At 38.1% G+C, this 23344-nt stretch overlaps 7 protein-coding genes across 11 annotated transcripts in view; 4 read left to right on the forward strand and 3 right to left on the reverse strand.

Annotated features, from left to right (window-relative positions):
• The window catches only part of LOC9303082 (auxilin-like protein 1), a 5330-nt gene extending 1010 nt beyond the window's left edge, over positions 1-4320 (forward strand). The window contains 6 exon segments of the mRNA XM_021018648.1: positions 1-3172; positions 3269-3339; positions 3423-3488; positions 3580-3669; positions 3769-3945; positions 4037-4320. The exon segment at positions 1-3172 is cut by the window's left edge and continues 99 nt beyond it. Coding sequence (XP_020874307.1) covers positions 1-3172; positions 3269-3339; positions 3423-3488; positions 3580-3669; positions 3769-3945; positions 4037-4072 — 3612 coding nt within the window. The 3' untranslated portion in view covers positions 4073-4320.
• A 678-nt stretch (positions 4321-4998) lies between these two features.
• On the forward strand, positions 4999-5727 carry LOC9303083. The gene has a single exon (XM_002866965.2). The coding sequence runs from the start codon at positions 5143-5145 to the stop codon at positions 5509-5511; it is 369 nt and encodes a 122-aa protein (XP_002867011.1). The 5' UTR covers positions 4999-5142; the 3' UTR covers positions 5512-5727.
• Positions 5728-6756: 1029 nt separating this feature from the next.
• On the reverse strand, positions 6757-8362 carry LOC9303084 (jasmonate O-methyltransferase). Its single transcript, XM_002868988.2, has 4 exons — positions 8130-8362; positions 7629-8042; positions 7282-7554; positions 6757-7215 (listed from the first exon to the last, which is right to left on the reverse strand). The coding sequence occupies exons 1-4, from the start codon at positions 8211-8213 to the stop codon at positions 6874-6876; spliced, it is 1113 nt and encodes a 370-aa protein (XP_002869034.1). The 5' UTR covers positions 8214-8362; the 3' UTR covers positions 6757-6873.
• A 1624-nt stretch (positions 8363-9986) lies between these two features.
• On the reverse strand, positions 9987-13167 carry LOC9305107 (putative F-box/kelch-repeat protein At3g24610). 5 transcript variants are annotated; one of them, XR_002330384.1, is made up of 9 exons: positions 12594-12691; positions 12264-12509; positions 12066-12129; positions 11287-11476; positions 11025-11195; positions 10835-10930; positions 10595-10732; positions 10342-10507; positions 9987-10240 (listed from the first exon to the last, which is right to left on the reverse strand). XR_002330384.1 is itself a non-coding variant. In XM_021017455.1 (2 exons), the coding sequence occupies exons 1-2, from the start codon at positions 13143-13145 to the stop codon at positions 12381-12383; spliced, it is 681 nt and encodes a 226-aa protein (XP_020873114.1). In that variant the 5' UTR covers positions 13146-13167; the 3' UTR covers positions 12065-12380. The 5 variants fall into 5 exon arrangements, 1 of the variants encoding a protein (XP_020873114.1); XR_002330386.1 differs by having other exon boundaries at positions 11306-11476; positions 12066-12509; XR_002330385.1 differs by having other exon boundaries at positions 12066-12421; positions 12594-12683.
• A 27-nt stretch (positions 13168-13194) lies between these two features.
• On the reverse strand, positions 13195-13827 carry LOC110226115 (putative F-box/kelch-repeat protein At5g03000). Its single transcript, XM_021016745.1, has one exon. The coding sequence runs from the start codon at positions 13825-13827 to the stop codon at positions 13195-13197; it is 633 nt and encodes a 210-aa protein (XP_020872404.1).
• A 2353-nt stretch (positions 13828-16180) lies between these two features.
• Positions 16181-19770, forward strand: LOC9305108 (long chain base biosynthesis protein 1). The gene is made up of 13 exons (XM_002866966.2): positions 16181-16527; positions 16745-16949; positions 17053-17147; positions 17292-17383; positions 17462-17555; positions 17632-17704; positions 17800-17932; positions 18088-18262; positions 18374-18514; positions 18601-18696; positions 18792-18933; positions 19027-19154; positions 19229-19770. Exons 2-13 carry the CDS (start codon positions 16844-16846, stop codon positions 19400-19402), a joined length of 1449 nt encoding a protein of 482 aa, XP_002867012.1. The 5' UTR covers positions 16181-16527; positions 16745-16843; the 3' UTR covers positions 19403-19770.
• A 362-nt stretch (positions 19771-20132) lies between these two features.
• On the forward strand, positions 20133-23325 carry LOC9303085 (phosphatidylinositol/phosphatidylcholine transfer protein SFH12). Its single transcript, XM_002866967.2, has 13 exons — positions 20133-20345; positions 20453-20778; positions 20870-21136; positions 21220-21297; positions 21394-21495; positions 21578-21627; positions 21707-21806; positions 21887-21961; positions 22059-22121; positions 22219-22279; positions 22384-22787; positions 22863-22937; positions 23044-23325. Exons 1-13 carry the CDS (start codon positions 20330-20332, stop codon positions 23056-23058), a joined length of 1632 nt encoding a protein of 543 aa, XP_002867013.1. The 5' UTR covers positions 20133-20329; the 3' UTR covers positions 23059-23325.
• The last annotated feature ends 19 nt before the right edge of the window (positions 23326-23344 follow it).

The following is a 23344-nucleotide window of genomic DNA, read 5'->3' on the forward strand; positions in this document are numbered from 1 at the left end:
GAAGATAAGTATTACAGTAGTGAACCTTTTGTTACTGTTTCTGAGATTGGTTTGAAGACTCATCCTACTGGAATACCACCTTCATCGAGAGCAGCTCCGATATTGAAGAGTGATTTTAGAAGTTCGGCTTCTAATTCTAAAAGTACTGGATCACAAGGATCTGCGGATAGTAGTTCTCCAACGTTCTTTGATGTAGAGGTTGATGCAAATTCAGCTGCAGTGAGAGAAGCTATGGTAAAAGCTGAGGCAAAATTAAAAAGTGCAAAAGAGCTGTTAGAGAGGAAGAGGGATGGGGCACGAACCACCGCAAAGCCAACCTCCACGAAGAATAGAATAGCCGAGGAAGGGAAATCGAGCCATACAGCTGGTTTGCCCGTAGTTAAGACTAATATTGATGTAGCTAGAAATTCTTTGAGGGATAAGCGTGGAAGCAAGTCTCTGTCTTCTCAAGGGTCAGCAAACTCTGATGGAAATGATGAATGGAAAGAGGCTAATCAATTTGTTGAATTGGTGAGAACAGAGCTACCAAGAAATGCTGATGAGAGTAGTGGTGGAAAAGATGTTTCTATTCCCCTTAATGCAGAGTTTTCCGATCAGGAGCTGACGTGGGCAGCTAATGTTGACTGGGAGAAACAGCCGAGGAGAGCAAAAGGAGATAAGGAGGATCATGAAGCTAGGAGATTGCCAAAACACCATGGAACGAGAAAGGTAGCATCTAGGCATAAGAGACATGAGAACAAGCTTGCAGAAAAGGCTCCTAAAGAGCCAAAGAAAGAGAAATCGAGACATGTTGAAATGGGCACCAATTTACCTGATCATGGTGGGATAGTGAAACACAGAAATCTGCTTAGACCAGAAGAAAATAAGCTCTTTACTGAAAAGCCTGCAAAACAAAAGAAGGAATTGCACTGTGAAGAGAAAACAAAAGGCATACAAAATCAACAATCGGACAGAATACCACATCGGCAAGCAGTTGAAAAGAACCAGGAATTTGTGTATGATTGGGAACAAAATGCGAGAAAGCTCAGGGAAGCTCTTGGTAATGAAAGTACGCTAGAGGTTTCCTTGGAATTGAATGGAAATGGTAAAAAATTGGGAATGTGTGGCGAAAGTGAGACAAAACTGAATGACGCCTTGAAGCGGATGGAGGAGGAAACTAGGATTAAAGAGGCTCGTGTAAAGGAAGAAAATGACAGAAGAGAAAGAGAAGCTTTTGAGAAAGCAGAAAATGTGAAAAGACTAAAGGCAGCGTTGGAGCAAGAAGAGAAGGAAAGAAAGATTAAGGAAGCTCGTGAAAAAGCAGAGAATGAACGGAGAGCGGTAGAGGCTAGCGAAAAGGCAGAACAAGAAAGGAAAATGAAAGAACAACAAGAGTTAGAATTGCGGCTAAAAGAAGCTTTTGAAAAGGAAGAAAAGAACCGTAGAATGAGAGAGGCCCGTGAGAAGGCAGATCATGAAAGGAACATGAGAGTTGCACTTGAACAAGAGAAGGAACGAAGAATAAAAGAAGCTCGTGAAAAGGAAGAAAATGAGCGAAGAATAAAAGAGGCTCGTGAGAAGGCCGAGCTAGAGCAAAGACTGAAAGCAACTCTTGAACAAGAAGAGAAGGAAAGGCAGATTAAAGAGTGTCAAGAGAGAGAAGAAAATGAGAGGAGAGCTAAAGAGGTTCTTGAGCAGGCAGAGAATGAGAGGAAGTTGAAAGAAGCCCTCGAGCAAAAGGAGAAAGAAAGGAGGCTGAAAGAGACACGTGAAAAAGAGGAGAATGAGAAGAAGCTGAAAGAAGCTATTGAGCTAGAAGAGAAAGAAAAAAGGCTCATAGAAGCTTTTGAGAGGGCAGAGATTGAGAGAAGACTGAAAGAGGATCTTGAACAGGAAGAGATGAGGATGAGGTTGCAAGAAGCCAAGGAAAGAGAAGAAAGAGAAGAAAGAGAAGAAAGAGAAGAAAGAGAAAGACTACATAGAGAAAATCAAGAGCATCAGGAAAATGAAAGAAAACAACACGAATATTCAGGAGAAGAAAGTGACGAGAAAGAAAGAGATGCTTGTGAAATGGAGAAAACCTGTGAAACCACCAAAGAGGCTCATGGAGAGCAATCATCAAATGAAAGTCTTAGCGACATTCTAGAAGAGGATGAGAGTATAGACAACCACAAATCTATGAACAAACAAAACGAAGAAGAAGGACCAAGGCAGAGAGAATCTATGTCCGAAGAGACCTGTCCTTGGAAGGTTTTTGAGAAGAACCTCAAAGACGCCAGCCAAAAGGAAGGAACTAATGAGCTGGATGCTGAATCCAAGTTGTTTGAGAGGAATGAAGAGACACCTCAGCTGGGTGAAAATGGAGGATATAACCAACGAAATGGAGAATCGAGTGAGGAGTCCACTTATGTCATTGAGAATATTATAGGAGGAAAGCTCCAACAGAAGAGTAAAAATTCTGAAACCTCCAAAGATGCCTCAGTTCTCAAACGAGACAATGGGTTGAAAACTGAAGTTGAAGAAAGATCAGAAGACGATGTAGGTGAAGACCAAAATGTCAGAAAAGCAGGTGTTGGTCGTGATCAAAGGAATCCAGAGGAAAGTAAGTCCGCTCCCAAAACATCCTCTGGTTTCAGAAACCATGAAAATAAATTCACCCATCAGCAGGAAAGAGGAAATATCTATGAGACCCAAGCACGTTTAAATCAAGATGCAAAATTAGAAAGACCATTGCCTTCTCGAGTATCCGTGCAACGTGAGAAAGAAGCAGAGAGACTAAAGAGAGAAAGAGACTTAGAGATGGAGCAATTAAGAAAGGTAGAAGAAGAAAGGGAGAGGGAAAGAGAGAGGGAGAAGGATCGAATGGCTTTTGACCAGAGAGCATTGGCTGATGCACGTGAAAGATTGGAGAAAGCATGTGCTGAGGCCAGAGAGAAGTCTTTACCTGATAAGTTATCGATGGAGGCAAGACTTAGAGCAGAACGGGCAGCAGTGGAGAGAGCAACCGCTGAAGCTCGTGAACGTGCAGCTGAAAAGGCTGCCTTTGAGGCAAGAGAGCGAATGGAAAGATCGGTTTCCGATAAGCAATGTCAGAGTTCAGGTTTCTTTGGTGAACGAATGGAAAGATCAGTTTCTGATAAGCAATTTCAAAATTCACTCTCTTTTGGTGCTTCAAGATATCAAAATTCTACTGGTAAAAAAAAAAAAAAAACTCTGAAAACGCTCTAGTTGTTTTATTTTTGCATCCCCCTTTAGCTTAACTCTTTATTCTTTTCTTTTGTCTCTTAAGGTACTGAAGCTGAATCGCCTCAAAGGTATACATCGAGATTGGAAAGGCATCGAAGAACAGCTGATCGTGTGGTAATTAATGCTTTTATTTACCAAATATTCATTCTAAAATCCGCAACATTCTAAAATCAACGTTCATATTGAATTGTTAACAGGCTAAAGCTTTGGCAGAGAAGAACATGCGTGATCTTGTGGCCCAGAGAGAACAAACAGAGAGAATTGTACAACCACCAAACCAAAACTCTTCTTCAACTTCACATGAAAGCCTTCAAATTTTGTCAATAATCATATTTTGTTTCTCTTTTCCAACAGAGAATCGCTGAAACCTTAGACACCGAAGTAAAGAGATGGTCAAGTGGAAAAGAAGGAAACATAAGAGCATTACTCTCAACACTACAATACGTAACGTTTCCTAACCGAACAACATAGAGATCAAAGTTAGATAGTTAAAAGCTATTTCTCAAAATCAAGTTTTCTTTGTCTTTGTTTGTTATGAACCAGATCCTCGGTCCCGAAAGCGGATGGCAACCTTTACCGTTAACAGAAGTCATAACTTCAGCAGCCGTGAAGCGAGCTTACAGGAAAGCAACACTATGTGTTCATCCAGACAAGTTACAGCAAAGAGGTGCAAACATTCATCAGAAATATATCTGCGAAAAGGTCTTCGATCTTCTTAAGGTAGTTCATGTTCTGTCACACCTTCTTACACAATCTCTGAATTGGTCATTCTAAAATTTGGAAATGTGTTAATTTACTAATAAATTTCCAGGAAGCTTGGAACAGATTCAACTCAGAAGAAAGGTAGAGAGAGCCTTGTGATGTTGATGTTGACCTTGACCTTGGTCGTCTGATTTTTTCTTTAATTTTTTTTTTTTTGTAAAGTCGTGCTTCTAGGTAGTTTAAGAGTAGATAATCCTCTATATTTTCAATTAGATTGTGCCTTAGGTTTATTTTTTCTATGATTGCCAATTTGCCCAGATGATCATTGTAATCATTTTTAATTGCTACATTTTGCTGTTGATTCCTAATTGTTACATTGTTTCTCTGCAAAAATCGAAAACTCCAAAACCAAAATCAGGATTAAATACCCATAACAAAAGTTTTAGTTATCTTGTTAACAAATATAAATCTTCTTTAACAAAAAAAATATAAATCTTAAGAATTGAAAAAATCAGAAGTATTTCTTTACAATGACTAAATGACAAATAATAGTTTTTGAATAAAAAAATATTCCACAATCATGCTATTCACACACACACACACATATAGATGTCTTTTGGTTTTAAATTAGATGGGTTTTTTGACGTTTTAAAATAAGATGTTTTCTTAACAAAATGTTATTCATTTATTTGACCCCACTTTGAACAATAATGTCTAGTTCTATAGTTTTCTAAACAGAGCGTTATGATTTATTTGACCCACTTTGAACAAAATAAACATGTTATTTTATCCCCTAATTAGATTTTAATATAAACCAAGTCTCGTGGAAGTTCCTTGATTAGTTTAATTCTCTAATTAAAAATTTAATAATAAACCGAGAGTCTCGTGGAAGTTCCTTGATGAGCATGAGGTCAAGGATTGCGTTAGAAGAGACTTGAAAAGTCAAAGAAGCTCGTCGAAACCATCCTTGTCTTCTCTTAAATTAAATAATTTTTTTTCAGGATTAAAATTGTCGGACTTTTCAAATTAGCTAGCAACCAAAGTCTGACCATTTCCACTTGAAATTAAATAAGATACAACAACCATATAATCTTATCACATCTCTCTCTATATATATATAAATAATACATTGATCAAACTCTCTCATTACAACGAACAACAACAACAATCATCTCTTCACTTCTCTATTCACATCATCTTCTTGAATTTTAAAAGATGCAAATGCTAAGAAGCTTGAGCACGAGGACAAGAAGCCGTCGTGGAGGCTACGAGAGAGTGACTGATGATTCAACTTTCAGTTTACTCGGAGCAAAGCTAAGAAGATCGACGAGTGTTCCTTACTACGCTCCATCTATAAAGCTTGGTGCTGGTGGTGTTCCGACCATTCTTGAGGAGCTTCCTCGTCAGAAGTCCAAGAAAGTTAAACCAACAGGCAAATTTAGCCACCCGATCTTTAGTCTTTTCTATGGAAAGAAGAAGAAGTCAACGACGACAAAGCCTGAGTTTTCTAGGTATCTTGAGTATTTAAAAGAAGGTGGTATGTGGGATGCTAGAGCTAATGCGCCTGTTATCTATTACAAGTAGATCGATATGAATTTGTTAAAAAAGATCAAGAAAGAGAGAGAGAGAGGGTGAAAGTTTTCTTTTATTTGTTTGGTTCAAATCTTTTTCAATTTGTGATGATATTTGTATATATATATATATTTCAATGATCCAATATTGTTTTAGAAGCATTTACAAGTATTGGAAACAAAATTGTATGCTTTTGAGCACATTTTTGATTGGAAATGATTTTGAGTTTCAAAAGCAATGGCTTAGACAAGTCAAAAGTCAAAATTGATGTGTCCAGCCGAAACGAAGCCGTTTATCTCTGTTGGTTACTTAGAGCTTAACAGTACAGAAAAAGCCACAATGAATAAACGTAGTTATCTGGCTTCATGATCAACTCTTCATAGCAATTGTAATAATGCAAAACAACCCAAGCAGCAAACACATTTATGTACAACTCTAAGTAGTTGTACATCTCTACGATATATTTGTTGTACAACAACCACACAGTTAAACAAGAAATGATGGTAGAGGCAAATGGGTGTTGCGCTGCCAAATTCGACGTACGAATTTTCTGAAAGTTACTGAACACACAATGCGCATATAGTAATTGACAATAGAAAAAGTACATTCATACGGAAAGTTTCACTTGCTTCCTTTTGCTCAAATGGTTGACTCATAATTTTTAATCTACAATTAGATATCAAGATTAATCTTATAAAATATTTTTCTTAATTAAATTGGACTCATCGTGTACATGTATTAAATTACAAAAATATGCATGAAATTACTAGAATATTTGTTCATATATTCTTTTATTTTTTAGTTTGTGATTGTATATTTCAATGATCCAATATTTGTTTATAAAGATTTATAAGGTATTGGAAACAAAATTGTATACTTTTGAGCATATTTTGTAGCTTATCTCTGTTGATTACGTGGAGCTTAAGGAGGCTTCACCTCAATCCGAAAATTCCAAAAAACCCTAAAAAGAAGAAAAAAAAAAATCAGATTTAGGATAGACATAGCTCGATTTCTTCGTCGAAATGTGACGTCATCTTTAGTTTCCGAGAAAGTTTCCATCTTCTCCGGTTAGAGAATTAGGTTTTCGAATCTCGAGGAAGGTAAATGTTAATTTTCTCTAGCGAATTAGATTCAAGGTGTTCTTTACTCAATTTGATTGTATCTGGACCTGAAACTAGTAAACTTGGTATACAAGAACCAAGACAGAGCAATTCAAGATTTGGTTCTGCAATGGTGCAGAGAGCATTTTAAGCTCAATTTTTTTTTTTTTGTAGTAATCAAACAAAATTCGGAACCAAATCGCTTTCTTCTACTTATCAGGTTGCATATTTCATATTCAGATATTTGCTACATATATAGCTAGGTTCCAATGTTTCAGAGCTTCTTTCTTAGGACAACAACAAATGTGATGGGTCTTATGTCTTCTTTAGCCAACTCTTCGTCAACCATTCTACTATATGTATCAAACAGCTTGTCAAGAATCTTTTCCCCAAAGTATTGAACAAGCATTGATTCTTGAACTGCTCTTACAGTCTTCGCAACGGCCTTACCATAACTGGTATCGTTCACGTTCTCTTTATCTTTCTCCACTTCTAACATCTCTAACCTCTCTAAGTCAAAAGACCCTTCTTTGTTCACTTCACCTTCTATCTCATCAGCACTCGGGGCGTAAAAATGCATATCGTAAGAATCAAGCTTCTCTTCCTCAGTCTCTCCCTACAAGTAAAATGGAAATCAAGATCCATATTTTTGTAAAAGCAACAGATGTATCTATCTATATACCTGTGCAACAAGATCTGCTATGGATCTTGAGAGAAGTTCCCAGAAGAAAGAGTTTCCTCTATCGACATGACCAGGACCTTCTCTTCCGAGTATTATGAGCACCATTCTTCCTGCAGCAACCATCTCTTTTGATCTACACCGGAGGAAAATGGAGAAATCTTCCTTGAATTGACTGTAGTAAGCTTCGGAAACAGCTTCAGAGCTCGAGGAGCAAATACTAACACAACCTTTGTTTATGGACTTGCCTTGCTCGTCATATAAAGCTGCAGGAACCTGCAAAGACCAAAAGAAACAACTTATTAGTATCTATATACTATATATGAATATATCTATATATAATTAATTACCTTGGAAAGCCAGTGTAAGCTATAAGAGGCATAGACAAAGTGGATGGTTTTTTCAGGGAAGAGTCTTCCATAGAATGATCCAGGGTAAGCTGCAATGAAAACTGAAGGGGAATCGCCATTGTTGTTGTCTCTCTTGAGCTCTATGTGGAAGTCTGGTAATGACTTGAATATGGAGTTGAAGTCATTTCCAGGGAGATCGTTAAGGAAGATGCTGAATTCTGGCAAGGGCTGGTTTGGGATCTCGCGGTGGTGAGCAACTTGGACGGTTTTGATGAAGTCTTTAATGGTGGAGAGTGTGTTTGGTCCTGAAGAACAACCTAGATCAGCTATTCCTAAGCTCTTGGGTCTTGTCTCTTTGTAGAGTTGTTGAAGTGTCTCTAGTGTTATGTGCTTTGCCACATCAGAAGCTTTCTTCTGCAAGATCAAAACAGCAACAAAAGTGATTAGAGAGAGTCAAAATTATGAACTAAGTGGAGATATGTGAGAATCTCAAGAACCTACCTGGAGGGAAGAGTTTCTGGCATAACTAGTTTTGCCATCTCCTCCTGTCATGTGAAACTCTCTCTCCAGATCCTTCTTATCCATCTCAATAACAATAAAAGTGAAATTTTTTGGGTTAGGGTTTGTTCTTTTGGTGTTAGAATTTGCTTTTCTTAAAGGAGAAATCTTTGGCCTGTCATTTCAATCTTCCATTACCCTACTTTTTTTTTTTTTTTTTTTTGCTGTTTTGTGTTTTCCATAAACTCTATTTTCTTTGGGACCGCTCCCTTTCTAAGCAGAGGTTTTGTTATGTTTGATTGTTGTGATCTTCTTCTAAGATTGCATAGGTTTCTTCTCCTTGGTGTGGTTCGCTGTGTTTGATAACCGTCTTGTTCCTTCATCGTGCTCGTTCGTGAGTTTGATGATTTTTGAAGGGTTGTGCCTCTCTCCTTGTACTTGCTTTCCTGATCTGTTTAGATAGGATCGCTTTTTGAAGGGTTCTATCTAGACGTTAAGTGACGCATCCGTCGTCGTCGTCGCATCCGGAAGCGTGTTCGTGGTTCTTGTATCTTGCTTGCCGGGTTATGAAGTCCTTGGTTTCGAGAGATCTGCTCTCATCATGATAGGAGGTGGTAGTTGTTATCTTTGGATTGGCCGCGGGCATCCTTTTTAAATCTCATTCACAGGTGCTTTTGAGGAAGAGGTTTCTTTGCTTTCTTTGGTTTATTGCTTCCCTTAGGATTTATGCCTTATTCCCTCTGTTCTTAGTTTATAGCGTCGTCCTCTTTCGATTCGAATTTTCTGCTTGGTATTTCTGATGTTTTTAGCTTCCCTTTCTTAGGGTTTAGTTTCCGGGGAAATCACGTCTTCCGCCGGCTTTAGTTTCTGGGGATTTTTCTTTTGTCCGCCAGCTTTAGTTTCCCTTGTTTGGGCATTTGTAATTCTCATTGTTTCCACAACAAGTTTAATTAATCAAATTTCAGATGACAAAAAAAAAAAAAAAGACTTGAAAATACGATGTGGGATTCGTTCATCATTGTTCATGATTCAACAAAGAGAAAATTTTCTTTGGGTGGATGAATTTAGTTTAGAAGGAGAAATGGTAGGTATAGCCCAAAGTGACCAAAAATAGGAATAAACAAAGTAGAAAAGGATAATGTTTCATGTAGATATAAAGGGTAAATTAGTCAAACAACATCATGATGGCTTCATGTAATGTTTGTACTTTCTTTACTCTGTTCTTGCTATCAGTGCTATGCTCTGTTTGCTTTGAGTGGTGGACTCTGTTTCCATAAGGACTTTTCGTTTTAACATAAACTAAAATTTCATTAGAAAGATTACTCTTGCTAGAATCTATTTGGTGAATTATATGAAAAATGGTGGAGTGTAATGTAAATGATCCTCCAAAACATAAAGAAAAGTATAGGAAACTTTGGGACAGAATATGATTAAAGGAGGAAGAAGATTGCTTGACTTTGGAAGGCAGAAAAAGCTAAATAAGAATGAGTGATGATGATTGGTGTGTGTGACCACCATTTCCTTCTCTTTCTCTCTCTTTCTTCCTTACCTTAAGGCTTTTTTAGTAGTCTTTCTTTCTCTCTCTGCCTTGCCTTTAAGATTTTAGTGGTGGTCATGAATGCTTATTGAGTAGTGTAGTGTAAATGCTTTGTTGGGTGAGAGAGTGTTGGTATGATAAGGTTTTTGTGGTTAGAGAGAGGGGGAATCACGCGTGTCGCTTGAGGGATTAATGGAAAACCGTAACGTATAGGCTTTGAAAACATTTATAACTTTATTTAATTAATAAACTAAACATATTTACATTCTACTAAAGCATATTTAAAATTTATTACAACTTCCATAAGAAAAAAAGAAAAAAAAAACACAATAAACATAACTTTGTTGAGCTATTTTATTGATTGAAGTACATACCTCAAGACTCTACGACTAAAAACGTTTGAGGTGTAAGGTTCAAAACATTCATTGTTCCCAAGAATCTGGCTGGTTGAAGCAGTTGGCATTAGTGCCACTAGAAGAGAATTTCTGATTACATTCTTTGAAATCATATCCATGAGAGCAGCCCAGTCCCAGCGGTCCGAAGGAATTACACTCCACGTAGCAGGTTGCACAACTCCCTGAAAGTAGATAAACCATCCAAGAAATTAGGAACAAGAATTTATGACTACGTTGTACATATATCGAAAGAATTGCTGGTTGTGATGCATATTTTACTCACAGGACTTCCTTGGTAAGTTTCATATGCACCTTCCTTCGTAGCAATCTCTGAAGATGACTTGAGTGCATGGTAGTATGTCTTTGTTAACAAAATGAACCAAGTAGTTAAGTATTGACCTCTGCTACCTTGTCAATATCAAATGAACGATTCATTGGGCCCAAACTGCCTACAATATTAGATGGATGCGAGTTCAAGGTGATGTCCTGATGTGTGAGATGTAAGAAATGTCAAGAGCTACAATTTTTGGACTCACCTTCACCCTTACAAAACCGGGGTAAGACAATAGATGCAAGATTACACACAGCTGTTTCTGCTGGACTTGTGTATTCAACGATTTCAGTGCATAAATTGGAAGACATTAATGGTATGCAGATTTTGTTGATTGCTTTTCCTGTTACATGAATCCCACACAAGAGTTTTAAAACTCAAAAAGTGGGAAACCACAGAAAATATGTTTATACAGAGGGGCAACAAAATTACAACTGTTTCTTACCTTGAAAAGCATGTATGGTGTTCCTGTTTTTACTTGGGATGTCAAGATTTCGTACCAAAGCTGCTGTTGTGCCTGGACAACCTTCTTAGCCTTACCCTAAAGATACAAACAAAGATGCTTCACATAACTGGTATTAATATAACAGGATTTTGAAAGGAAGCAGTAAATCCAAAAGAGATAAATCATTCACCACATTCTCATACTGAGTGTACAATTTCTCAAATTCTGCACCGCAACAATCTGCCAAACCTGGAGCTTCATTGGAACAAAACAGTGACCACTGTCCATCAGTCTGGACTCTCTCCATGAAAAGATATGGTATCCAAAGACCATAAAACAAGTCTCTAGCCCTGTGTTCCTCCTGAAATGGAAAAAAAAAAGGGTTAATTGTGAGCTATCTCCATGAATATATTATAGGGCAAATGACTAATGTTTTCTTGGTGCAACTGTACCTTTCCATGACATGTATACCTTTTCTCTTGCCTCCTCCTTGGTCAACATAACTAGCAGTAGCATTGAATACCCGAAGCACTGGAACAATACCATTACAAGTTTCCCTATTCCCATTTACTTTTTTCAACTTCTTTTCTCCGTCACACGAACTTTTGCCTCCTTCCTTCTACATCTGCTTTTTTTTTTTGCCTTCACAGAAAATAGAATTTCTTATCTGCTTTTTTCTCACCTCATTTTCCCAAATACAAGTATCTTCTTATTTATCGACAAAATTTTTGCAAGTAAATCACGATAAGAATGGAAGCAAACAATAACAAGAGCTACCAACCATCATTCAGAACTCTGAATCAGACCATACACCAAACAATAGAAATACACAATTCGGTATACGATCTACAAAATCAAGTGACATAATGCAAATCAAAGAATTGCCCCTTCTTGAAAGAGAGTTTTCAGTAATCACATATCAGAAAAGATACTTGATCTATTACAATAAGAATATGCTGTGCACAAGTTCTAAATGATAGGTAAAGCAAGTGAAGATTGGTACAGTTAATGCTAAGGCATCATACCTTAATAAAAACAGAAGCAATCTGAAGAAAAAAATGGCAAAAAATAGCCAAAAGCGGCAATTCATAAATAAGGGATCCAACTTCAATTAGAGAAACATACTTCTCCATAGATCATAGCTAATTGGTCAATTTTTAATGTAAGATACTAGCATAAACAGATTTTGTTTTAATTGTGTATCTAAAAGAACAAAAATCAACAAACGAACCTGAAGAACACAGCGATTGCTTACTCTTCAGTGAAGAGAACAGCTACAAAGAGAGGGGAATTATCTGCAGCAATTATCCAGATATATATTAAGCTACAGGCCGGAATATCACAATGTTGTATACAAATTCACAAAATCTTCAACAGAAAATAATATCAAAGAATAAACCAGGAAAAAACTATGAGCCAATAATCATACCAATTGAGTTTAAAACCGACAGGTCAATTTTCTCATCTCAATTAGTCCTGAAAAGTTACTTTGTTAGAGGTTCCACTCCCAAGCTTCTGGAACCACTTCCTTTTTAGTTTACCAGATTCAGGAATGATGCTTTGATCCATGTAAGATCCATAAAATGGCTGATAATTTAGCAAGAAGAAACATATTGTCTAAATTAGTAGTTCTCAGAAGTATATAAATCCTATGACAGAAGATGGAGCAAAGAACCTGAAAAGAAATTACATGCAATGAGAGGATATAACAAACTTGGAAGCATAAGTTTCAGACATTGAGAGAAACAGAATATAAAACCTTAACGGTATATGAGAGAGGATCAAGTTCAGAGACAAGATTGGCACACTCAATTGTCCCCCTAATCTCGCCGCCTTCGGGGCTTCTCTTCAAGGAAATCTCCGCACACCAAAGCTCCAGCCTCTTAGTACCAGGGATATGCACCTTGCGAATACAAGGAAAATCGTCCTTGTGAATTTTAGGGATATGCACCTTCCAGAAGACGACAATGTTCCCACGAGAGTTGGTGGTCAGTCTGCTGAAACCATTTTCGGTAGCAGAGTAGAGCTTCCACCCGAGCATTACGGTCTCAGAAGAGTAGTGCCCTCTTAAACCAAATAAAAGCCACTGCATATCATCCAAACCACTCACCTCCCTCCAATCCAACTTGTCTGGCTCACACCACAGTATTCTTCCGCGAGTACCACAACAGTATAACAGTTTACCTATGGCACACCAGTCTTTTCTGTTTCCCGGCTTAGAATCCTGATTCCCTCTTCTCCATATACCTTGACGTGGCAGGTAGTAGAAGCTTTGATCCTCCTCGTCCACCGCATAAACTTTACCTTCCATGACCAGAGTTTTGTCGATGATACTTGTGTTGTGGCGTATCTCTGGATCATCAGGTAATGGCAAGGTATCCCAAGTTTGGGTCTGTGGGTCGAAAACCTCTGCCCAGTTGGAGGAATCGACCTCCTCCTCCTGGCAGCCTCCAGTTGCCGTCTACGACGTTTGCCGCAGCGGAAGCGCGAGGCACTCTCATGGATGGGACGCGTCGCCAGGTGTGAGAGAGACAATCGAGAAGCAAGACATCCGAAGTGGGGTTTCCGTGTCTGAGTCCACCGATTACATAGATCCCAAAATCCAGCTCTACGAAAGAGGACGATTCTGGAGGCTGATAGGGATGCGACAGGATCGGTCTCAGCCGCTGATTTACAGACTTGTTATCTAGAGTAGGACCTCCACGGCGGAGGATGAACCAGCGTGGAGTTGGGTCAGGACGAATGCTTAAGCAGACATACCAGTACTCCTCGGTACAACCCATAAGCTCACGCGCGCGGCAGAGCTCAGGAGAAACCACGAGAGAGCGGTGGCTCTTGGAGGTCAGAGACAAAGACGCGCTATCCAATCTCGAGAGGCGGGACAAGCAGTTCAGAGCAACATCGTGTGGCAACGACGATAGCCAAGACGGAGACAGAGACGCCTCCTTCTTCTGTCTTTTATTGTGCGGCGGACCACCGGCGTAATTGGACATCGTTACAGTATGATTGTGTCACAAAACAATCCCTGGGGATAAAATCAATGCTCCGATTCTCCTATCTTGTTTTCGGTTGATTGATTGATCTCCTGAATTCAGCGGCTGACGACTTTTGGGGTTGAAAATTTTTCAAAGATTCGGACAAGAAGCTCTTTTATAACTACTTTCAGTTTTTGATCTCCGATACCGACTTTGACAAGTTTTTTTTTTTTTTTTTGGTCGTATAACGGATAAGCTTAGTTTAACATTAAACCAAAAAAGAAAAGAAAAGGATAAGCTTAAATCTCGTACCAAAGGTTAGTTTAATCGAAAAAATTGAAGGAATATAGTACAAGTGGAGTGGCTGTTGAATCATTGGGCCTCTAACAAAGCCCATATTTAAAACTCAAGACCATTCCATTAAAATGACGTCGTATTAAAGCAACTAAAATTCGTTAGGTCAATAAATCAATATCTTCTGCTCCAATCAATTGGGATTTACATTGAATCATACATATAGTTCCGACAGAGGAAGCTTATTTACTCTTAACACTTAAGACTTAAGTGTAATTTTTGTGATTTTGGATTGGATTTAGCTTTTAGATGTCATGTTTGATGTTTTGTTCTCTTTATTTGATCATTTGAGCATATACAATGATTTAAAACTTCGGGTATTGGAGTCATATTTCGGGTTTATGGGTAATTTTACCCATTTAGACTCGAAAACAATGGGGACCCAAATTTTTCGGATTTTTTTGGTTCTCATACCTATTACTCAAACCGACCCGAACCCGACGGTACCCGAACCCGACCGAAACCGAATATTTAGAAATACCCGAATGGGCCAGAAATTCAATATCCATTCAACCCGAACCCGACCGAAACCGAATCTTTAGAAATACCCGAATGGACCAGAAATTCAATGCCCCATTCAACCCGAACCCGAACGGATTACCCACATGCCCAGGCCTAGGTGTTGTCATTGTCATTCTCCTCTGTCGGAACTCGGAAGTCATATCCTCTTCCTCGTGTTTAAGGACTTATCATTTACAACCTAAACTAAAACGTTTTTGTTTCTTCGAAAGATTTCTTTGACTCTTGCTTATGTATTGGATGTTCATATCATCACATGGTTTAGCTAATGCTGAGTTATATTTATGATATGATATTATGGTTGAACAGAATAGGAATAATATATGTATAGTGTAATTTAAATGTTACAAAAAATTATAGAGAAAGTAGGGGAAACTTTGGGATCGAATATGATTAAAAGAAGGTTAATAAAAAGCTAAACAAGAATGAGTGATGATGATTGGTGTGTGTGTGACCACCATTCCCCTCTTTCTATCTCTTCCTTACCTTTAGGCTTTAGTACTCTTTCACTCTCTCTCTCGACCATAACCTAAGGCTTTTAGTAGTCTTTCTTTCCCTCTTTTCATTTCCCTTTAAGACTTTAGTGGTGGTGATGAATGCTTATTGAGTCATATAATTAACTTTAGTGTATATGCTTTGTTGGGAAAGAGAGAGTTTGATAGTTTTGGTACGAAATGGGTCTGTGTTTCGAGAGGCACTCACGCGTGTCCTTTGAGGGATTAATGCAAAGCCGTAACGTATCAATCTTATTCTGTGGTAGGAGTTCTCATAAACGTTCATATAATCTCTTCTTAAACCATGATCTTGGGATTTTTATTTTTGTGTGTGTGGTGAAAAGATAATCTAATTGTTCGCTTTCTTGTTAGATTAAAAAAATTGGTTCGAGTAGATTTTGAACTTAGTCACTATACCAAGGTTAGTTGATTCTCTAGAATCCAACTTGTATATTATAAGTTTATAACTTTTAGATTACAAAAGAAAATGAATAGACGGTGGACAAAAGTAGACCATAAAGGTTTGGAATTTAGTAAAGTCTCATCCATTTTTTTGTTACCACTTCAATATCTCCATAAAAAACTGGGTTCTTGGGCTCTATGATTTCCAACGAGAAGCAAGTTCAAGTATATGTACATCAATTTCAAAGCTACACAAAATTAAAGTGATAGGGCATTATATAGCTAGGAAATGATATTGTTATGTGAATGGATCATATGCAAAATATTTAAACTGATAGTTATCCTCTATTAATCAATTAAAAAATAAATAATCAGTGTACAAATAAAAATCCAAGTGACAAGGGGAATGTGTCTTTAGTCAAGTGGTTAAATCCATTTGACTCCGCTTTCCCCAGCGGATTTTGACTCCATTAAATCGCGTTATCCCGCGTAGTAAAGATTGGCTATGGATCGGACTTTATTGATAAAAAAAAAAAAAAAAAAAAAAATCCAAGTGACAAATCTAACTGCAATGTTCAAAAGGTCAAATATCTGCATACGACAAATTAGTGATTGTGTGCTGTTGAAACACTGGGGCTCTAGGCCCATATTTAATACTTAACGCGTCGTATCGATGAACGAACACACAGATCTGGGCCCAAGATTCCCCTGACGTATTACGAACATAGACAAATCCGCTCGTCTTCCTCTTTTCCTTTTTTTTTTTTTTTTTTCTCTGAAATTGAATTTTTTTTTGGCTCTGCGTTATCAAAAATCTCGAGAAAACGTTGAAAGTCAATCTTTTTGCATCGCCAAATTTGAAAACACTCCTCGTGTGTTTGACACTCTCGTGGGCACGATACCTTGTGCTCCTTCTCGATTTTGCCACACAGAATCCAATTGGGATCAGGTAACATTCCTCGTTTATGTGTCGGATCTAATTGTAATCATATACTTTCTTAATCTGTTCTCCGAGATTTCGATTTCTCGTTGCTCAGTGATCCGATGACAGATCTTTCCTGATACGTTTTGTCGTTTTTGGGGATTCAAAATTGCTACTTTTTGTTGTTTACTGATCTGAATTTTGAAAAAATTTGAATACTAATTTGAAGATTGGGTTTTTGTAGGTTTGCCCAAAGTTGAGCTAGCTGCCCTTTTGCTCGATTCGTCGAGCAAATCAAGACTATAGAAGAGAAAAGTACAGAGCTTTATTTAGCAAATTAGCAATGGCTTCGAATCTCGTGGAAATGTTTAATGCTACTTTGAATTGGGTTACTATGATGCTGGAGAGTCCTTCAGCTAGAGTTGTCTTATTTGGTTTCCCAATCCGAGGTATAGATTTGAAGAAACAGCTTTAGGTGAACTTGTGTGTCTATCAAAGTTTTTAGGATATTTGAGATTACTAAAGATTTCAACTCTTTTCTTTTGTTTCCAGGGCACTTCTTTGTGGAAGGGTTGTTGGGTGTTGTCATTGTCATTCTCCTCACTAGGAAGAGTTACAAACCTCCCAAGCGACCATTGACCGAGCAGGTTCTGTCTCAGATCCTTTCATCATATTGGTTTGATAGATCATAGGATTTGGTTCTTGTATCATCTCTGATTAGTTTTGGAAACAACCCTTTGTGTGGTATATTGTTGAAATGTATTGAGTTTTTGGGGGTTTATATTACGCAGGAAATAGATGAGTTATGTGATGAATGGGTTCCTGAACCTCTTATACCTCCAATTACTGAAGACATGAAGCATGAGCCACCAGTTCTTGAAAGGTACCCTAGAAGACTTCTCTGTATTTCGTTTTGTAGCATGTTTCTGTTATGCTTTAAGATTCTGTTGGGTCCATACAGTGCTGCTGGACCGCATACAACAGTTAATGGCAAAGATGTGGTGAATTTTGCCTCAGCTAATTATCTTGGGCTCATTGGCCACGAGAAGTTGCTGGTAACGTGAAGCTAATTTGTTTTCAATACACTCTCTTCTGTTTGAATAGTTTTATTTAAGATTAGTCTTATGCCAGGAATCATGTACTTCTGCATTAGAAAAATATGGTGTCGGTTCTTGTGGTCCTCGTGGATTCTATGGTACAATTGGTAAGAAGTCAATTATTTTTCTAGATAAATACTTTGGTTCTTCCATTAGCTTGCTTCAAAAGGGTTCTTACTATTTGATTACTTCTCTTGACTAGATGTCCATCTTGACTGCGAAACCAGAATATCAAAATTTTTGGGTACTCCTGATTCAATCCTCTATTCTTATGGACTTTCCACGATGTTCAGCACAATTCCTTGTTTCTGTAAGAAAGGCGATGTCATTGTTGCGTAAGTACACAATTTCTTAAAACGTCTTTCTACTTATTAGATTATGTTAGTAGAAATCCCAGGATTACATTGAATTTCCTTGTTAATACGGGTCTTTGTTTGAAACTTTTTTTATCTCGAGATTAAACTAATATTTGTCTTATCAATTTTCTTAGTGACGAGGGTGTTCACTGGGGAATACAAAATGGACTTCAGCTTTCAAGAAGTACAATTGTGTACTTCAAGCACAATGACATGGAATCCCTTCGAAGTACCCTTGAGAAAATCATGACAAAGTACAAGCGCTCAAAGAACTTGAGGCGTTATATTGTAGCTGAAGCTGTATATCAGGTATTTGTAAACACCTCGCTGTTTTCTTTCCTCTCCTGCTTCCATATTTTGAAAGTTCTCCCTGAACTCTGATGCTTACCCATTTGTCTTTGGGTATGTTAAAATCTACAGAATTCTGGTCAAATTGCGCCTCTGGATGAGATTGTAAAACTAAAAGAGAAGTATCGGTTTCGTGTTATATTGGATGAAAGCAACTCTTTTGGTGTGCTTGGCCGTTCTGGGAGAGGTCTTGCAGAGCATCATAGTGTCCCTGTACGTATGAATGACACACATTTTAGTAGTGTTCTCATTTGCTAAACCTGATGCTAAAATTTTTACGGCGGTTTATCTTTAAACAGATTGAGAAGATAGATGTTGTGACTGCTGCAATGGGCCATGCATTAGCCACAGAAGGTGGATTTTGCACTGGGAATGCTCGCATCATCGATTACCAGGTAAACATCGATCATGCTGTTTAACTAATTACAAACAAAATCGAAAACTACCGATTATAGAAACTTAACTCACGCTGGGACTCTCAAATGCACAGAGGCTTAGCAGTTCAGGATATGTGTTCTCTGCTTCTTTGCCACCATACCTTGCAAGTGCTGCTATCACCGCCATTGATGTCATTGATCAAAACCCGGATATGTTAGTTAAGCTGAAGCAAAATATTGCTCTGTTATGGAAAGGTTTGATCTTTCAATCTAATTAAGCAACAATTAGAGTTTGATTTAGTTTGTCATCTTCCTCTGAGTGAAAACGAAATGCTGGGAACAACGCAGGATTGTCAGATATCAAGGGGATGTCGTTAACAAGCAACCGGGAATCGCCTATTGTTTTCTTAAAATTAGAGAAATCCAGCGGTTCAGCTAAAGACGATTTGCTTCTACTTGAGGAAATGGCGGACCGTGTAAGTTCATTGTTTCTTTGCAAAACCAAATCTAGACCCTGTCCCCATTTCTTGACATTACTAGATGCATGCAGGCTCTGAAGGAAGACTCGTTGTTGGTTGTGAGTTCTAAAAGATCATTTCTTGATAAATGCCGGTTACCTGTGGGAATCAAACTCTACGTTTCTGCGGGACATTCGGAGTCCGATCTTCTTAAAGCATCCGAGTCGCTGAAGAGACTTGCTTCAGAACTTCTACTCAAGTCTTAAAACACCAAACTCTTTTTCTTCAAGAACAACACTAAGGGAACTCTTTCAACACATGCGCTTGAGATTATAGACAACAGAATCCGCAGACTCAACAGCTTGCAGATGTTCATAGCAGATTCCTAAACCGGTTCTCTACTTTCAGTAATGGGCTTGTGATTTATCTGAAGCTAAATTGACGAAGGAGGATTATCGAAGGCAATGGCTTCTTGTTCTGACATTTATGAAAAATTTTCCAAATGTTTTTCATTTGATCATTTGAGTTCTTTCTTTTTCTCTTATACCCTTAATGATCAAGTAGCTTTAGTGTTGTTGCAGAAATTCAAAAACTTTCAATTTATGGGAAAACTAAAAAGTTCATGTTCTAACTCCACTCCAGCCTCTCAAAGGCTTTCTGTGTTTCTTGCGGCAAAAGAAAGGTTTTGCATAATACCTCTCTCAAATCTCAATAAGTATTGACACATGTCAGTATAACACTCGTGTGCGTATATCTATCTTCCTCTGTTTCTAAATTTGTATAATTAGAACTGCATAACAAAAAAAACAAGAAAACTGCGACCAAAAAAAGAAGAAGAATCAATGGTTGGGGAAAGAGAGAATATGAGGATGAGGTGGAGCTTTACCTCGACGTTAATGGAGCCGAGAATCCAAAGGAACGATTTTGAGAGATTTTCGGAACAATCTCACTCTCCTTTTTATCTTTCTCCTTCCTCTCATTTCCACTTTGCAGAGGTATTTTTTATCTCTCTGTTTTGTTCTGTTTCTTTCCTTCATGTTCATCGTTGTTTTTCGAATTTGATTTGTAATAAGGGAATGTGAATTTCTTGCAGGAATTTGGCAAAGGGCATTGGTTAAAAATAATAAGACACTCTCGTTAGAGTGCTCGTCCCTCGTGCCCTTATCTGCCTAATTCCAACTATCTGGCAAATCATGACTTTGATCCAAGGTAATCAACCACAAGGAAGAGACTTTTTAGTTCTCTGTTCTTGATCCTCTGTTTTGTTATCTTCTTGTTCTTGATGTTGTTTTGTGTTGGGGTTGTTGTGTTTTTAGATGCCGAGTTGAAACCAAGGATGGGTTCTTTTAAGAAGAGGAGCTCCTCTAAGAATTTGAGGTATTCAATGACAAAGAGAAGGAGAAGTAGCAAAGTGATGTCTGCGGAGATCATCGAAGATGTGCATGACGCCGAGGAGTTGAAAGCCGTTGATGCCTTTCGCCAATCGCTTATTCTCGATGAGCTACTCCCGGAGAAACACGACGACTACCATATGATGCTTAGATTTTTGAAGGCAAGAAAATTTGATCTTGAGAAAACCAAACAGATGTGGACTGAAATGCTTAGATGGAGGAAAGAATTTGGTGCTGACACTGTCATGGAGGTATGATTATTATTCAAGAGGAACGTTTTGCAGACTTGACAATGGTCTCTTTGAGTACTAACACTTTCTTCTTTGGTTTTGTGTATTTAAGGAGTTTGATTTCAAGGAAATTGATGAAGTGTTGAAATACTACCCTCAAGGACACCATGGAGTTGACAAGGAAGGACGACCTGTGTACATTGAGAGGCTTGGTTTAGTAGACTCTACCAAGTTGATGCAAGTCACAACCATGGATAGGTATGTTAACTACCATGTTATGGAGTTTGAGAGGACCTTCAATGTTAAGTTCCCAGCGTGCTCTATCGCCGCAAAGAAGCATATTGATCAAAGCACAACTATTCTTGATGTCCAAGGAGTGGTATGTAAAAGTTCCACAAAATCAACAGAAACTTATACTAGTTATAGCCAAAATATTTCATGGTCTTCTTCTTGTTATAACAGGGACTCAAAAACTTCAACAAGGCTGCAAGAGACTTGATTACTCGTCTTCAAAAGGTCGATGGTGACAACTATCCTGAGGTGTGATTTATATCTCTACTCCTCAATTATCTTCCATTGGTGAACTTATTTGATCTATGAACTAAGAGTTTAAATTTCTGAACGTCTTTGGATCAGACCTTGAACAGGATGTTTATCATCAATGCTGGCTCAGGATTCAGAATGTTGTGGAACACGGTTAAGTCCTTCCTTGACCCAAAGACTACAGCAAAGATCCATGCAAGTATTCAAAACCTTCTACTATTGAATCTTCTTCTGAATGATATTAGTTTTAAAGTAACTGGCTTTGTTTGAATACCAGGTTCTTGGCAACAAGTACCAAAGCAAGTTGCTTGAGATCATTGATGATAGGTGAGCTCTGCAAGAAGAATAGCATACAAATTAATCCATATTATTGATAACTGATGTTCTCATATCATTTGGTGACCAGTGAACTTCCTGAATTTCTTGGAGGTTCATGTACATGTGCTGACAATGGTGGCTGCATGCGCTCTGACAAAGGCCCATGGAAAAATCCAGAGATCATGAAGGTGAATGATTCTTAAGACAACTATAGCGACAGAAAAAATAACGACAAGAGTGAACCTGATTTTGCAATTGTTTCTTACAGAGAGTTCACAATGGTGATCACAAATGCTCAAAAGGATCCAAAGCTGAAAACTCTGCAGAGAAGACCATCCCTGAGGTCTTGCTTACTTTGAGCTTATCTATATTTCTTGAATATTTTCCTTTCCCTGAATCTTGATCACTCCTTCCAATGCTAATACTCTATGATCTTCCAGGAAAATGCCTCTACAACAGAGCCGGCTTCTGAAGAGGAAAAGGCTTCCACAGAGGTCGAAATTGTAAGAATGGCCAACCTCTAAATTCTTGATATCAAGTTTTGCTCATCAAAATAACCAACGTTTTTCATATTCTCGTTATTCGTTTCTCGCAACTCAGGTCCCAGCCGCTCACCCAGCTTGGAACATGCCAGAAGCTCACAAATTTTCCCTCTCAAAGAGTATGATGATGACTCTTGTGCATCCATTTTTTCTTGAAATTTGGTTGTTGTATGTCAAAGTTAAGACATATGAGCTTTAACGCTTCTTGTTATTTTGTAAGCAGAAGAAGTTTACGCCATTCAAGAGGCGTGCAACAACGCTACAACAGAAGGAGGGAGGTCACCCATTTTCACTGGGGTCATGGCTCTTGTGATGGGTGTTGTCACCATGATTAGAGTGACTAAAAACGTCCCAAGGAAACTAACCGAGTCAACCCTATACTCGAGCCCCGTGTACTGCGATGATGCGTCAATGAACAAGAGTGCGATGCAGTCAGAGAAAATGACTGTACCAGCAATCTCAGGGGAAGATTTCATGGCCATCATGAAACGAATGGCTGAGTTGGAACAGAAAGTGACCGTCTTAAGCGCGCAGCCAACAGTTATGCCTCCGGATAAGGAAGAGATGCTTAACGCTGCCATTAGCCGGTCCAATGTATTGGAGCAAGAGCTTGCTGCCACCAAGAAGGTACATATTTTCTCAATCATTAACATAAACTTGCTCCATTAAAGCTTTTTAATGCTAATTTTCTTTTGAATGCAGGCTTTGGATGATTCTCTTGGTCGTCAGGAGGAGCTCGTGGCGTACATCGAGAAAAAGAAGAAGAAGAAGAAGCTGGTAAGTCTTTTGTAACTTGATTTATGTTTAGACTTGAGACACAAAGCCAGCAAGTGTTGTAATGCTCTCTGTGACTGATCTATTGTTCTGCTTTTTCTTGGAACAGTTCAACTACTGGTGAGTGAGGAACCATGAAGGGAAAGCCTCTTGAAGAAATAGAGGATTAATGGTGGATTGATAATGCTTTATTTGTTTGATTGTATCCAAATGTCTCTGACCAATGCGCTGAAATCGTCAAAGCCAAGCTTATTGTAAAACCAATTTCTTGTTTTCTTATTATTAAAGAATGTTGAAAACGAAAGAAAGTTTTGTTCTTTCTCTGTGTATATTATATTATATACCTTCTTATAAAATTAACATGTACATCAAATTGCAATTTTCTTTTGTAGCTTCCTCCTAGTTAATAC

Source organism: Arabidopsis lyrata (assembly GCF_000004255.2).
Source record: "Arabidopsis lyrata subsp. lyrata unplaced genomic scaffold ARALYscaffold_7, whole genome shotgun sequence".
Taxonomy (NCBI): domain Eukaryota; kingdom Viridiplantae; phylum Streptophyta; class Magnoliopsida; order Brassicales; family Brassicaceae; genus Arabidopsis; species Arabidopsis lyrata.